At 40.3% G+C, this 14,978-nt stretch overlaps 1 protein-coding gene across 3 annotated transcripts; it reads left to right on the top strand.

Moving 5' to 3' along the window:
- The first annotated feature begins 1,271 nt into the window (after positions 1-1,271).
- LOC124148986 (probable uridine nucleosidase 2) lies at positions 1,272-11,923 on the top strand. Of its 3 annotated transcripts, none has more exons than XM_048389556.1 (6): positions 1,272-1,332; positions 6,240-6,443; positions 8,430-8,607; positions 9,201-9,317; positions 9,990-10,126; positions 11,420-11,923. In XM_048389556.1, exons 2-6 carry the CDS (start codon positions 6,246-6,248, stop codon positions 11,744-11,746), a joined length of 957 nt encoding a protein of 318 aa, XP_048245513.1. In that variant the 5' UTR covers positions 1,272-1,332; positions 6,240-6,245; the 3' UTR covers positions 11,747-11,923. The 3 variants fall into 3 exon arrangements, with proteins under 3 accessions (XP_048245513.1, XP_048245514.1, XP_046376263.2); XM_048389557.1 differs by having other exon boundaries at positions 1,296-1,315; XM_046520307.2 differs by lacking the exon at positions 1,272-1,332 and adding an exon at positions 4,055-4,157.
- The last annotated feature ends 3,055 nt before the right edge of the window (positions 11,924-14,978 follow it).

Raw genomic sequence — 14,978 nt, forward strand, 5'->3', positions numbered from 1 at the left:
GACAAATATTTGATAAAAAGTGATTAAAAACTGTCTGTTGAACAATTGCATTCTTTAAAAACAGGTGATTAACGGCATATAGATGTATTCCCTAATAAATATAACAATTTACTGAAATTTTGACAGCAAAAGTTAAGCACAGATTTTTGTATCGACAAATCAAATAAAAAATGAGTTCCCATGCTCGTTCTGGTTCTCGTCTAAATGTAGCATAGATTGCACATTGTCCAAAATTCACATTCAAATATATGTTCGCAGAAAAAAAGTTTATTGAATGAAATTTACTGATCAACATAAAGTACACATTTTCAACACAATAATCTTTGCATTCAATAAACCGGTTTTAAAATATTTAGGTCTTTTTAATATTTAAGTCTACATCTTCCCGTTTTATGTTTTACAAAAATATAGATATCCTTGAGACCATTCAGACAATAAAATCGTTGAAACGTATGGGGTCAACGGACAAATACTAGTAAATGATCCTCAGCAATTCTGTCAGACAAGCTAAACATCATTGAACTACGTTCTGGAATAGATTTGACACATTACAAAGTATTTCGCTCCTCAGCCAGATTTAAATGAAATCAGACAAATCGGTTTATTAGCTCTACTTAATTTAAAAGGATAGAAAATGACTTCATTATATGTATGTTCACGTTAACTTGTGGCGTGTTCCATGAGACAACTTAACTTGACATTCCTAAATTATCTCTCTTTGCGAACGAAAATTAGTGTCACTTTTAAATTTTGAAAATAATTATGGATCTAGATAGATAAAAAAATAATTTCATCATCTAAATACTAATAGCTTGATATTGTATTTAAGTCCTTGGTTTATTCGTGAAATATATTGGATACATAAGTAACAAAACAAACTTAACAAGCTTAGATTATCATATAAACTTGCTTGTGGGTGCGCTGCTTCCTGAACAATTTTTGTTTTGAGTGTTTCCACGTATAATGTTGGTGTTTACACTAATATAAACTTGACTTTTGACATAAACATAAAAATAAACAGTATACATCACTTAACATCAGACTTGAACACGCATGTTAAATGCTGAACGCATATGCAGCTGGGAAATCCCCGTGACGTCACTGGGAAACACCCCGCTTTTTCAATCTCTAACACAAATGAGTTCTCTGTCAGAGTTACGACAGGTATCGTAACTCTGAACGATCTGCGACAGGTTTACGATAGTTTCGAAAATCTATCTTATCTTAACCTTAAGATATCTTATCTTTGAACGTAACTTGTTAAGATTTATCTTAGCTACGATCGTTTCGAAAATCTAGGCCCAGGATTCTAAAGGTAGGCCCTGCTCGAAGGTGAGAATTTGCACGAATTTCCGCACTTTTGCACATATGCATGTTCAATACGAGTAAATGACAACACGTAGCAAGTTACGATCGTGTTCGAAAATCTTGGCCCTGATGAAACAAGGACTGGTCGGCTCGGAGTCGGTATACTGTGTCTGAGTTGGGCATTCATTCTTCCCCGCCCTTAAGACGGGGAAGTATACGGGAGAGGTTAATTTTGTGGCATGTAAGTCGACATGTTGGTTTCTTTGAAATTTCAAGCCACGCAGTTACCGAAACGAAACATACAAATCATGTGAAATGTTGATGTTTATCTTTTCATGCAATAAGAGATACTTCAAAATCGTCTTGCTATTCTGAGACTTAGTCACTTTTCGTAATGCTGATAACCCATGAAATTTGTTCATTTTGTTTTTGAAAAAGCTAAAAATGATCCCATTTCGCTAAAGTTAACCGGTCTATATTTTGTAAGAATAAACTATTGAGCATTGAGCGATTATCTCCTTTAGCTACAGGCGTAGTATAGAAGTGATAAGTCACGCACTGACCTGCATTGCTGTACATCGTATCTTATTCAAGCTGTATCACTAAAGAGTGAGTGATTATCTCCCTTACCCGAACAGCTCAATTGCGCACTACCTTTAGCAATGTATCGTATGTTATTCAGGCAGCCATCGAGAAACGTTCAAGGAAGGAATTTAGGCCAAGCCTGTCACGCGCACTCAATTTTCACACTGCTATTGCAACATATTGTTCAACACGATTAAATAACAAGCTTCTATAAAGTATGACTTTGTTCAATAAACAACACATGTAAAACAACGGGTTTGATATGAGAAATTTTTTATTAGATGTCTTCATAATCACATGTATGGCGCTTGCTGTGCACAGTTGAGCACAGCATTGTTTTAAATACTTCACTGTATGTAATGTATGGTACATACCGTTTCATGCGGCGGTTTACGTTTCTGCATGGTTTATTGCTTTGACCCCCCCAAAAATTAACTTCCAGCAGAGATCATACACCCGTATATGTTCTTAGCTTCTGGATACATAGGAAATCAACAGGTTGGTCTGTAGTTTGCAATTATTTTCCAAAAAGATAATACAGTTGCATGATATCTTCACGATGTTTAGGTTGAACATAGTAACATTCTTCTAAACAAATTTCAAATCTAAGCCGGAAGCAATCACAACACAAACCAAGTTAACCAAACGGAACCATACACAAGAGTGAGTGAGGTAGTTGGGTTTAACACCGTCTTGAATAGTATTCCGTGTCAGCTTGATGTGGGAGGAAAGTCTGAAGTGATGCAGGTCTTAGACGTTCACCACTTTGGTGAAACCAACGAGCAAGGGTTTTGTGCTGACAACAAAATCGGGGCGAACCGAGATTCAAACACACTGTCATAGGTTTCTGGCGTGCCCAAGGGACACAACTCTGCATAGCGAATTGCAGCGCCTTCGGCGACTGGGCCAACCATGCCCCAGTAAACAACTGTAAGAAATTATTATACAGCAAAGATGTTTTAGATGAGATATGTATTGCGGAACATTCCATGAAGAAACAGTGGCAATATTACACAATCACAAACTACAAAATACATGCACAATAAACGACAATTAAAAAACACAGGAACATTCAACATTCAAAGGAGGTACATTATAAGAATTTTATTTCAAAACAAGTGTATTATAATTATATGGAAACAATATGAGAATTGAGCAAAACTATGGTAATGTTGTACATACATGTACAAGGAATTTGTTTGTAATTGTTGATATGTTAACAGATCTTGGAAGTTGTTTCTGGATAACTGTTGGTAAACTTATTAAGAATCTGCTCCTTTTAACAGAGTGTACCAAATTCTTTATCATGATTGGGGATTATTTGTGATTCTCTTTCTTGGTTGTATTATGTAAGACAGTGCGTAGTGTTGTTCATCTTCTGAGACATCACATGTTTCACAGAGACGTTGTTCAAATGGGGTTGGTGTTTTTGAATATCTACAATTTTTTCAATTTTTAGTTTGTGATTGATTACTTAAACGAAGTTTTGAGAAAAGTGACCTATGGCCTTTGTTTTTACAATATGTAAGATAATTCTCAAAATTTATAGATAACGTGACCAAACTGTATGTTCCTAACTTGCTGCTAGATAAATGGGAATCCATTAATGATTGCGTGAATTTTTACATTCAACTGAAGTATATTTAGAGTGGATTCATTACATTTTTTGTGTTTACTATTTTAAAAGTTTGCCTTATTTAACCCAACCAACATTTTGACCAGAAATATTGATATTTGCTGCAAAAGCATGCTTTAGAATGACATTTGTTGTGTTATCTATACAGGATTTTTTTTTATTGGTACTAATAGTGGGTATATATCAAGTTTTGCCTGACAGGCCCAGTTTTCTTGCCTGGGTTTTCTTTGTGCTGACCAATTAAAGACACTGTTTCTTTTATTGTGCTTTCCAAAGATAAGTACATTAATAACAACCAATTTGTACTTAACACAAATTCTATCCTCCCATAGCTTACACTTATTTCCTCTGCACATAACATTATATTGCGGGGAGCTATTGATGCTCTGCAGCAATCTCTACTTGTTTTAAACTGCGGCATGGTATCTTTGTCTGCTAGCACTATAAAACTGGCATTAGTCCAGACTAGTACAGGCATTTTCGTGCAGTATTCTTGAACGCGACGTTGAACCCCATTTCCGCTCACGTCACCTCATTGTCACATCGTTTACTGGAGGAGATACGGTAAACCTCGAACGTTGAGACCGCGTCGTTGGCAGCGTCTGAGTCAGGGATATATCATTCAAAGGTGAGACGTGCGCGCTATTCTGTTTTAAAATCATGCATGATAAACTATCGGAGAATGAAGTGCATTTTGCCTTCCACATGTATTAAACTCACCGTCTTCAGCAACCCATGCTTGTCGTAAGAGGCGACTGATGGGATCGGGGTGGTCAGGCTCGCTGACATGGTTGATGCATGTCATCGTAGGACGATGCTCATTTTGTCAATGACTGGATTGTCTGGTCCAGGCCCGATTATTTACAGACCGCAGTCATATAGCTGGAATATTACTGCGTGCGGCATTAAAAAACAAGCAAACAAACTTCCCATCACCACCACGTGAAAAGAATGGACTTTCACCAGCAGACGACATGCATTTCTTCCACGCTTTCCGAATGCTGGGTCGTCTTAGGTAATGAACGCAATCCCTATTTTGCATGCTAACCCAAATACTAATCCCCCATGCCGTCTTGAATTTTGCATGGATGCTTTCATCAAGTCACCCAAGTCAGATCTCACGTGCCAGTTGTGCTGTACGTCACAACCGAGATATCTATATAACTACCATTCATGACTGGCGAAAACAGGCGATCGCGAGCGCTGTGATAAGGACGAATGAGCCAACAGATGACTCATGTCTTCTATTTTAGTGTTAATGCCGTGTCATAATGTGTAAAAGTTTATTGATTCACGGTTAAAAGGTTTTATTTTGATGTAAATCTAATTGTTAGAAGATCTTATTTCCAGTGTATATGTATTATGAACGAATATATAATCATAAAATAATATTAACTTCAGTTTCAAGTCAGTTGAGTGAGTGAGCATGGTTTTACACCGCTTTTAGCAATATTCTAGCAATATCACGGCGGGGGACACAAGAAATGGGCTTCCCACATTGTACCCATATCGGGAATCGAACCCGCTATAACCACGTTACCCGACCGCCCCACAAGTCAGTTGACATGTGGTATTATCATAGTGTTAATGCTGGTCCAAAAGACAACGTTATTACCTACAGCATACTAGCTAACACATTTTAGATCTGACTAGGTTTTGGTTTGTTGTTTAACGCCACACTCAGCAGTATTCCAGCTATATGACGGCGGTCAGTGAATAATCGAGTCTGGACCAGACAATCCAGTGGTTGACATCATGCGCATTGATCCACACAATTGGGATACAATGACATGCATCAACCAAGTCAACGAGCCTGACCACCCGATCCCGTTAGTCGCCTCTTACGACAAGCATAGTCGCCTTTTACAGCAAACATGGGTTGCCGTTTACTTGCTGATGGCGTCATCGCAAACCGACTGCGTGTATTGTGCTCATGCTATCAACCACTGGTTTGCCTGACCCAGGTGTGTGTATTTACAGGCGCCGTATTAATAGTTGAGACAAAGCTGACGGTTGATGTCAACTTACAGGGTTTATTTTTAAAAGCAAACCCTGAAGACACTTAATTTAGTTTTTCGAGTTCAATATTTTTAGACGATACCGTTTTGTGCAAAGAAAGGACATAAAATAAACATTTGAGGGAGTGAGAGCCCTAAAGTAGCCACTTGGCATGTAAGTTAAGTTACAATATCAAGGAAGATTCCGGGGTAGAAAAGGTCTTCAGCATCCCATGCTTGCCGTAAAAGGTGACTATGCTTGTCGTAAAAGGCGACTGTCGGGTGGTCAGGCCCGCTGACTTGGTTGATGCATGTCATCGATCCCAAATGCGTGGATCGATGTTCATGATGTAAATCACTGGATTGCCTGGTCCAGACTCAATTATTTACAGACCGCCGTCATATAGCTGGAATATTGCTGAGTGCGGCGTAAAACAACAAACCAAAAATACAATATCAAGGCTTGTCAGCTTACATTAGGAGGAAACCAGGTCACACAAGGCGTTGAGGTTTACGACCTTGGTGAAACAATCGAGCATGGATTGGATGATGACAAGCATGGGGTCGTACCATGGAATCAAATACAGACCAACTCAGCCCACCCCACTTGGCCCTGAAAAAAGGTGGAAGAAATAAGGACTTGAAAAATAGCACGCCACAGAGGCGTTTGTGGTTATCTCCCCCTTATCATCAGATTCTTTTTTGTCGTTTAGTCTACCATGGCGGCTGATGACCTCACCAGAAGGAAGTTCATCATCGACACAGACGCCGGCATCGATGACGCCCAAGCTATACTGATGTGTCTAGCGGCGTCTGACGTCGATGTCGTTGCTCTGACCACGGTCAAGGGCAACGCTACTGCAGCACAGGTGACCTCAAACCTTCTCCGACTTCTAAAGGCGGCGGACAGATTGGAGGCAAGTGCTTACAAATCTTGTGATTGACAATCCTCGTTTTAAGATAAATAAGCTCCAAGTTAGTTAAGTCCGGAATATACACGCGCGTCCATGGAATTCGCGATATGAGTGAACTAACCTTGAACCCGACGTTAAAACCGCATTCCCCCTCACCTGTCACCAAAAACGTAAGCTTATGGCACGGCGCACCGTCTGTTGACTACAGACGTTCTCCTATCACCCGTCAATACATTGGATCTCAAGTTTAGATCAATATGATTAATGATCTCTTCTGAGAAATAAAAGCATGATTATAAGAAATCTCGGCTAAAACCTGAGTCCATTGTTTGATTCTTGCCATATAAGGCAAAGGAAACCGACAGGTATTTTGTACTTTGCTGTGGTTTCATATTTACCTTATGTTTTAAAGGGGCGGTCGGGTAGCCTAGTGGTTAAAGCGTTCGCTCGTCACCCCGAAGACCCGGGTTCGATTCCCGACATGGGTACAATGTGTGAAGCCCATTTTTTGTGTCCCCCGCCGTGATATTGCTGGAGTATTGCTAAATAGGCGTAAAACCATACCCACTCACTTTAATTTTTAAACAATGTTTTACATCTACGCCCCTGAAAGCATGAAGCACACAATCAAGGACTGAAATTATGTAGCACTACAATAGGGCGCATGATATTTAATAATTAACTGAAATTGAAAAATGACGCACATGTGTTGCGTATGTTTATCACTTTATCACAATTGACTTATTATTATTTGTTTTTAAGGTTAACTGATATGTGTGTGGGTGTTTCTATTTTTAGACTTGGACATGTAATACATTTCTTATCTGCCACCAGATCCCAATCTACAGAGGCTGTGAGGACATGTAATACATTTCTTATCTGCCACCAGATCCCGATCTACAGAGGCTGTGAGGATATGTAATACATTTCTTATCGTCCACCAGATCCCGATCTACAGAGGCTGTGAGGACATGTAATACATTTATTATCTGCCACCGGATCCCAATCTACAGAGGCTGTGAGGACATGTAATACATTTCTTATCTGCCACCAGATCCCGATCTACAGAGGCTGTGAGGATATGTAATACATTTCTTATCGTCCACCAGATCCCGATCTACAGAGGCTGCGAGGACATGTAATACATTTCTTATCGTCCACCAGATCCAGATCTACAGAAGCTGTGAGGATATGTAATACATTTCTTATCTGCCACCAGATCCCGATCTACAGAGGCTGTGAGGACATGTAATACATTTCTTATCGTCCACCAGATCCCGATCTACAGAGGCTGCGAGGACATGTAATACGTTTCTTATCATCCACCAGATCCCGATCTACAGAGGCTGTGAGGACATGTAATACATTTCTTATCTGCCACCAGATCCCGATCTACAGAGGCTGTGAGGACATGTAATACATTTCTTATCTGCCACCAGATCCCGATCTACAGAGGCTGTGAGGACATGTAATACATTTCTTATTGTCCACCAGATCCCGATCTACAGAGGCTGTGAGGATATGGAATACATTTCTTATCGTCCACCAGATCCCGATCTACAGAGGCTGCGAGGACATGTAATACATTTCTTATCGTCCACCAGATCCAGATCTACAGAAGCTGTGAGGATATGAAATACATTTCTTATCTGCCACCAGATCCCGATCTACAGAGGCTGTGAGGACATGTAATACATTTCTTATCGTCCACCAGATCCCGATCTACAGAGGCTGCGAGGACATGTAATACGTTTCTTATCGTCCACCAGATCCCGATCTACAGAGGCTGTGAGGACATGTAATACATTTCTTATCGTCCACCAGATCCCGATCTACAGAGGCTGTGAGGATATGAAATACATTTCTTATCGTCCACCAGATCCCGCTCTACAGAGGCTGTGAGGACATGTAATACATTTCTTGTCTGCCACCAGATCCCGATCTACAGAGGCTGTGAGGACATGTAATACATTTCTTATCGTCCACCAGATCCCGATCTACAGGGGCTGTGAGGACATGTTGCTTGGCTGGGAGAAACCCGATGAATACAACTATCACGGCAAGGATGGGTTTGGAGACGTTCCTGACCCCGACCCACCCAGTCGAGACCGGATCCAGGCCAAACACGCTGTACAAGCACTGATTGACATTACCAAACAATACCCAGGTACCAAAGCCATGGACACAGCACATACATTGTGCAACAACTGAAAACTAGGATAGAGCCATCTGCATCCGTTGTAAATCTGCACACATACTCGTCTATACGCCACTTCCATGTATAACTAGTGCCTAATATTTATTAAGTATTTGGTTTACGGATCCCTTAAACTTAAAAACGATAATAAAATAATTTGTCAAAATGTTTGTCATCGTCTTGGGAGACTTCAGGCAACATTAAAACAGAAAAACAGAACTCTAAACGTCTGGTGTGTTATTCAAGTCACCACGTAAAGGACCATAATCGGGTTTCCACCTTCAGATCCAATTAGATGTGAATATAAATTGTCAATGCAGGAGATGAACCAGTCTAGATTATCCGCCGAAACAGATTCCATTTGGCGTAAAGGGCAAAATAGCTGTGAAAATTAAATAAATGGACCACGAAAAATCAGTGATGAGACCGGGTGTTCGCGAAAAGGGTAAGCGTGTCCTACGATACCGGTAGCACCCGCCATTCACACAATTTGTGTAAAAAAAGTAAGTATTTAATGCCTGAAATTTTATCACTGAAATAGTGCTCAAAGAGTTCATTTCCAGGGGAAATCAGTCTGGTAGCTCTCGGACCACTGACGAATATTTCGATGGCTATTCGGATGGACAACCAGTTCGGCAGCAGATTGAAAGACTGTTTCATCATGGGTGGCAATTATAAAGGTGAGTACGTACCACACATAATGCACTGTAGCTCACCTGCATCTGCAGTCAATACAGACGGTCACTTTACCAAAATATGGGCTAATTGATATGCTTTTTAAAAAATAACTATTTTGTTGATTTTATAACACTTTAATCTTTGTGTGTGGAGACAAAAAGGTATGCTTAGTTACAGAATATTTAGTTAAACAGTCTGGGGTGAAAGTAGAACAACTTGTTAGCTTTGTGTTCTTGAACATAAAATGTGGAACTGTTCATGAAATTTGAATTTTTCAATATTTTTAACAACAGCTAAGTTATGACGATAAAATCATCATAGAAAGAATGAAATACTTCAGTGGTCAATAGTGGTTAAAGCGTACGCTCGTCACTCTGAATGCCCGGGTTCTCTGCCCCACATGGTTACAATGTGTGAAGTCAACTTCTGGTGTCCCCCGCAGTGATATTGCTGGAATATTGCTAATTGTACAGAATTATATGACTCAATGGACCTTATCCCACATGAGTCCTACTACTAACAACTAAATATATACAGGAAAGGGTTACACATTCTTGCGATCAATCGAGCCACCATTGTGACCTGGTCACTCGGTAAATATACGTTTTCTTTCACAATGCATGAGAAGCTTTGGTTATAGATATAAAAATACTTAATCCAAACACATTTTACAGGTGAAGGCAACGTCACACCGAGTGGGGAGTTCAACTTTTACAGTGACCCAGAAGCTGCCTACATCGTGCTGAACTCCCTGGGATGCCCCATCACGCTGACCTGTTGGGAGCTCTGTCTGGACTGTTTCTTTCCCTGGGTAGGTTTTAACAATCTAATACGTATGATCTTCTTTGCCTGGGTAGGTCTTTACAATCCAATACTTTTGACCTTTCCGTGGGTAGGTCTTTACAATCCAATAGTTTTGACCTTCTTTCCCTGGGTAGTTGTTTACAATCCAGTACTTTTGATTTTCATTCCGTGGGTAGGTTTGAAAAATCCAATACTTTTGATCTTTCCTTTTGGTAGATCTTGACAATCCCATACTTTTGACCTTCCTTTCCCAAAGAAAGGCCAAACAATCCAATACTTTTGACCTTCTTTCCCTGGGTAGGTCCTTACAATCCAATACTTTTGACGTTCTTTTCCCAAGGAAGGGCCTAACAATCCAATACTTTTGACCTTTCCGTGGGTAGGTCTTTACAATCCAATAGTTTTGACCTTCTTTCTTTACGTAGGTCTTAACAATCCACTAGTTTTGACCTTCTTTCCCAACGTAGGTCTCAACAATCCACTACTTTTTACCTTCTTTCCCTACGTAGGTCTTAACAATTCAATACTTTTGACCTTCTTACCCTACGTATGTTTTTACAATCCACTAATTTTGACCTTCTTACCCTACGTAGGTCTTAACAATCCACTACTTTTGACCTGCTTTCCCTACGAAGGTCGTAACAATCCACTACTTTTGACCTTCTGTTTCCCAGGAAGTTCCCAACAATCCACTACTTTTGACTTTCTTTTCGTGGGTAGATCTTAACAAGCCAATACTTTTTACCATTTTTCCAAGGGTATGTCATAACCTTCGTTCCGTGGGTATATCGCTCGTCACGCCGAATGCCCAGATTCTCTTCCCACTCTCGGTACAACATGATATGGCTGGAATGCTATACCATACCAAGCCAGATGATTGCTGACTGTGCAGCAAAACAACATTCACTCACTCGTTTACTTCTACAAGCTACATTCACTCATACAGACCAAATGTGTGAATCCCATTGTTCGCGTCCCCTTGATATAACCGGGGCTGTGTGGTAGCCTGGTGCTTAAAGCGTTCGCTCGTCACGCCGAAGACCGGGATTTGAAGCCCATTTCTGGTGTCCCCGCCGTGATATTCTAGAATACTGCTAAACGCGGCTTAAAACCATACTCACTCACTTTATAAACTGACTCACTGGCTCATTCAATAAGTCACAATGTTTTGCATTATTAGTTGTCAGTTAGACGACAGAGGTGACTTTGTACATGGAGACAGTGATGACAAGAACCTTGTTCGCTTTGTCCTTCACCAGCACGGACGAAAAACCTGTTGTATGTCTGTTCTGTATTCCAGGAGGTTCATGAAGAATTGAGAAGCTTTCCGTCGGCAAAATGCGAGCTCATGAAGACACTGGAACTTGCCATAGTAACGGAATGCAAGAAAGAAGACCGGAAGTACGAGATGGCAGACGAGATGGCAATGGCGTGCGCACTTGATAATGACGTCATCACAAAAAGCCATGACGTGTACGCAACTGTGGAATTGCATGGTCACATGACCAGAGGTCAGATGGTTGTTGACTGGCGTAAAGTGCTGGCCAGGAAGCCAAATGTGAGACTTGTGGTTGAGATGGACAAAGCAATGTTGAAGAAGATGCTCTTGAAAGCATTCGAGGACTAATTATGAGCCTGGCGAACTACCATATATTCTATCAAACCCGACACCCATTCGAATATAAACAGTTGATTATTTTTGTTTGTTAAAAGGTTACGAATGTATATAAATCACCAAGGCACGCTAATATTAAAAAAAACTAACTGTTTATGTCTTATTAAAATAAAAGCATTATGAACATTTCGATTTTTCTCATGTAGTTTAGCCATTCTTATTAGCCAGGAATCCAAAACGTGCAAGTGCATAATGTAGAAATTGGGTAGTCGTCAGCGATTAGTTTATTTACCAATCTTTATAGTTTTCTTACCAATCAAAATTTTTCCGAACTTTACAATCTGACATTTCCAATAAGCCTGAAAAAGGGGAGGGGGAAAGAGAGCTGGGATTTTTTCGAAAACAATAACTTGTCCCTGAAAATTCTTAAAAATAATATTGTTCCAAGGTGTTCAATATATTCGAGCTCTTAGTTTTAATTCAATATCTGGTTTTGGAGTTGTAGCTAAACAAATATCTAACCTCAATCACACATCTGGTGAAGCCGATAGCCGTCCTGCAATATTGGTCCAGACGTTCACAGATATAGCGACTCCGTAGGCACCACGAGAAATTCTTCTACGATGTTAAATTTAAATGGCATAATACTTTATTTTGTTAACTGACCGTGATGTACGTCACCAGCACCCAGGAACACGACCCAATTCATCCAGTCTCATCGTGTCTAACAGGCGACTTAATGGTTCTGATGGTGACTCGTGCTCCGTGACGTTGTGATCGCGCCTCATCGTATCTCGACGGCGTAGGACGTTGCACATATCAACACATGCTTCGTCTGGACCAGACTCCATTATTTACAGGCCGCTGTGATATAGCTGGAATATTGCCGAGGTGTTTCAAGGTGTTTCAGCTCCATACAAGTGCTCGTGGGTTTCACCAAAAATGGTATACGTCTAAGACCTGCAACTTTACGTGAGATAACAGAAATACTGTTAAAACCGAACTCACTCACTGTTCGTCCAATCGGTTTGGACACTTCGTTATTAATGTCACAGATCCTCGACCGCGTCATACCAAAAGACGTTAAAAGATGGTACGTGTTGTTTTCCTGCCTGACGTTCGGCATTATGTTTGTTTGTTTTGTTTTGTTTGTTGTTTAACACCGCACTCAGCAATATTTCAGCTATATGACGGCGGTCTGTAAATAATCGAGTCTGGATCTAACAATCCAGTGATTGGCATCTTGTGCATCGATTCACGCAATTGAGATCGATAACATGCATCAACCAAGTCAGCGAGTTTGACCACCCGATCCCGTAAGTCGCCTCTTACAGCAAGCATGGGTTGCTGAAGACCTATTCTACCCCGGATCTTCACGGGTCGGTCGGCATAATTGGGCAAAAAAGGACTGGTCGGCTCGGAATCAGTATGCTGTGTCTGAGTGGGGTATTCATGTTAAACTGCGGCATTGTATCTCCGTGTCGCTAGCACTATAACATTGAGTAGTATAGGTAATGATGGTTCTGGCTCACTTCCACTGGAGCTGGATTTATATACCTATACCATCACTACAGGGGGAATTTTTTATGCCAAAATGATTATGTGATTCAACGATAGTCATGAGATTAAGCTCACCACCACCTGGAGCCAATGATATAAATTTTTATAGGTAATGATGGTTCTGGCTCACTTCCACTGGAGCAGGATTTATATTAAACGAAATATCAATATTAATTAATAATGAATAAAATTTACTATAGCCCACGAGGATATTGGAAAGGTGTAGGAGCAATAAAAAAATTAGCCACCGCGGCTAAGGTATCTAAAGATGTGGCCAAGGATTGGTTAAAGAAACAAGCGATGTGGCAGATATATTTACCGGCACCGCGTTATATACCGAGGAAGAAGTTTGATATTTTTACAACGAATGAAGTTCATCAGGCTGACCTCTTGTTTCTTCCCCACGATAAGGTAAAACGCAAAACGTATAAATACGCTTTAACAGTAGTGGATGTGGCTAGTCGATACAAAGAGGCTGAGCCATTAACCTCGAAAGAATCAACAGAGGTAGCTAATGCACTGAGTCGTATATATAAACGCAGACCACTAAAATGGCCTAAGCTATTTCAAGTAGATCCCGGTCGCGAGTTTATGGGATCGGTAACTAAACTGTTAACAAAGCATGATGTCGAAATCGTCCGTGGTGAAAGAGAGGCCCACCGCAGTCAAGCTATCGTCGAAAGATTTAACAGGACATTAGCGGAACGTTTGTTTGGCTATCAGTATGGGATCGAAATGAAATCCGAACGATTGAGATCAACCGAATGGGTGACACGATTACCAGCCGTTGTATCAGCGTTGAATAATGAAGTGACGAGATTAATAGGGAAGAAACCATCCGATGCTATTAAAATGAAATCCGTGACTTCCGAATCTTCAGCACCGAGGAGAGGCAAAGAACGAAAACTTCCGGATAGAGTAAGGGTAAGATATTTATACCAGCCCGGTGAACTCGAAGGAGGCCTACGTCGTGCAACCGATCCGATTTGGTCTCTTAAGACATATAACATTAGTCGATTGGTTACGAAAGAAGGAGAGCCAATTCTTTATTATCTTCAAGATGGACCGGGTAGGGCATTTGTACGAGAAGAGTTGTTCATAGTTCCCGACGGTACGGTATTACCACCATAACCATAAGCATAGGTATTTACACCATCATTATCAATCCATCTCTTTGTATCTAAGGGGGATAATGATGTCTTGTTCATTCTTAATCCATATATCCTATGATTGTAACTTCTTAAAGAGTTCATCTCGTGTTTGAACGTTCTACCGTTGAATAATGATTCTTTATACTGTTCGTGTTTGATATGCTTTTTTACAACATACTTCTTAACACCCTTAGCTTTTCTTATCTCTCCATTATCGGACTTCTTTATAGAATACATCTTAGGTCTTAATCCTACATACTCCGCTATAGGGGTCCCAGCACATTCATCCTTCATCTTACCTAATACCTTTTTATTTACTACGCTGTGCAGTGGATTATCTTTTGGGTAATCGCTCGTGTCGTACATATCTATTTTTTCTGCCATATCTTTATACACATCCTCGGTTTGTATTTCCATCAACAAAGAATCTGTGTCGGTATATAACACCTCGCATCTATCGCCGTATTGCTTCTTAAGTTCGTTGTAATAAAAGTCATACATTAAGTGTTTTGACAAGTCGAGAATACTCATAC

The sequence above is a fragment of the Haliotis rufescens genome, unplaced genomic scaffold, assembly GCF_023055435.1.
Source record: "Haliotis rufescens isolate VD_foot unplaced genomic scaffold, xgHalRufe1.0.p SCAF_8, whole genome shotgun sequence".
NCBI lineage: Eukaryota > Metazoa > Mollusca > Gastropoda > Lepetellida > Haliotidae > Haliotis > Haliotis rufescens.

What these genes read in the sequence shown, in the direction of transcription:
- LOC124148986 (XM_048389556.1), top strand. Translation starts at nt 6,246, where the DNA reads ATGGCGGCTGATGACCTCACCAGAAGGAAGTTCATCATCGACACAGAC. An exon ending in CATGGGTGGCAATTATAAAG is followed by an intron (nt 9,318 to 9,989) that starts GTGAGTACGTAC and finishes CACATTTTACAG; the next exon opens with GTGAAGGCAACGTCACACCG. An exon ending in TGGACTGTTTCTTTCCCTGG is followed by an intron (nt 10,127 to 11,419) that starts GTAGGTTTTAAC and finishes TCTGTATTCCAG; the next exon opens with GAGGTTCATGAAGAATTGAG.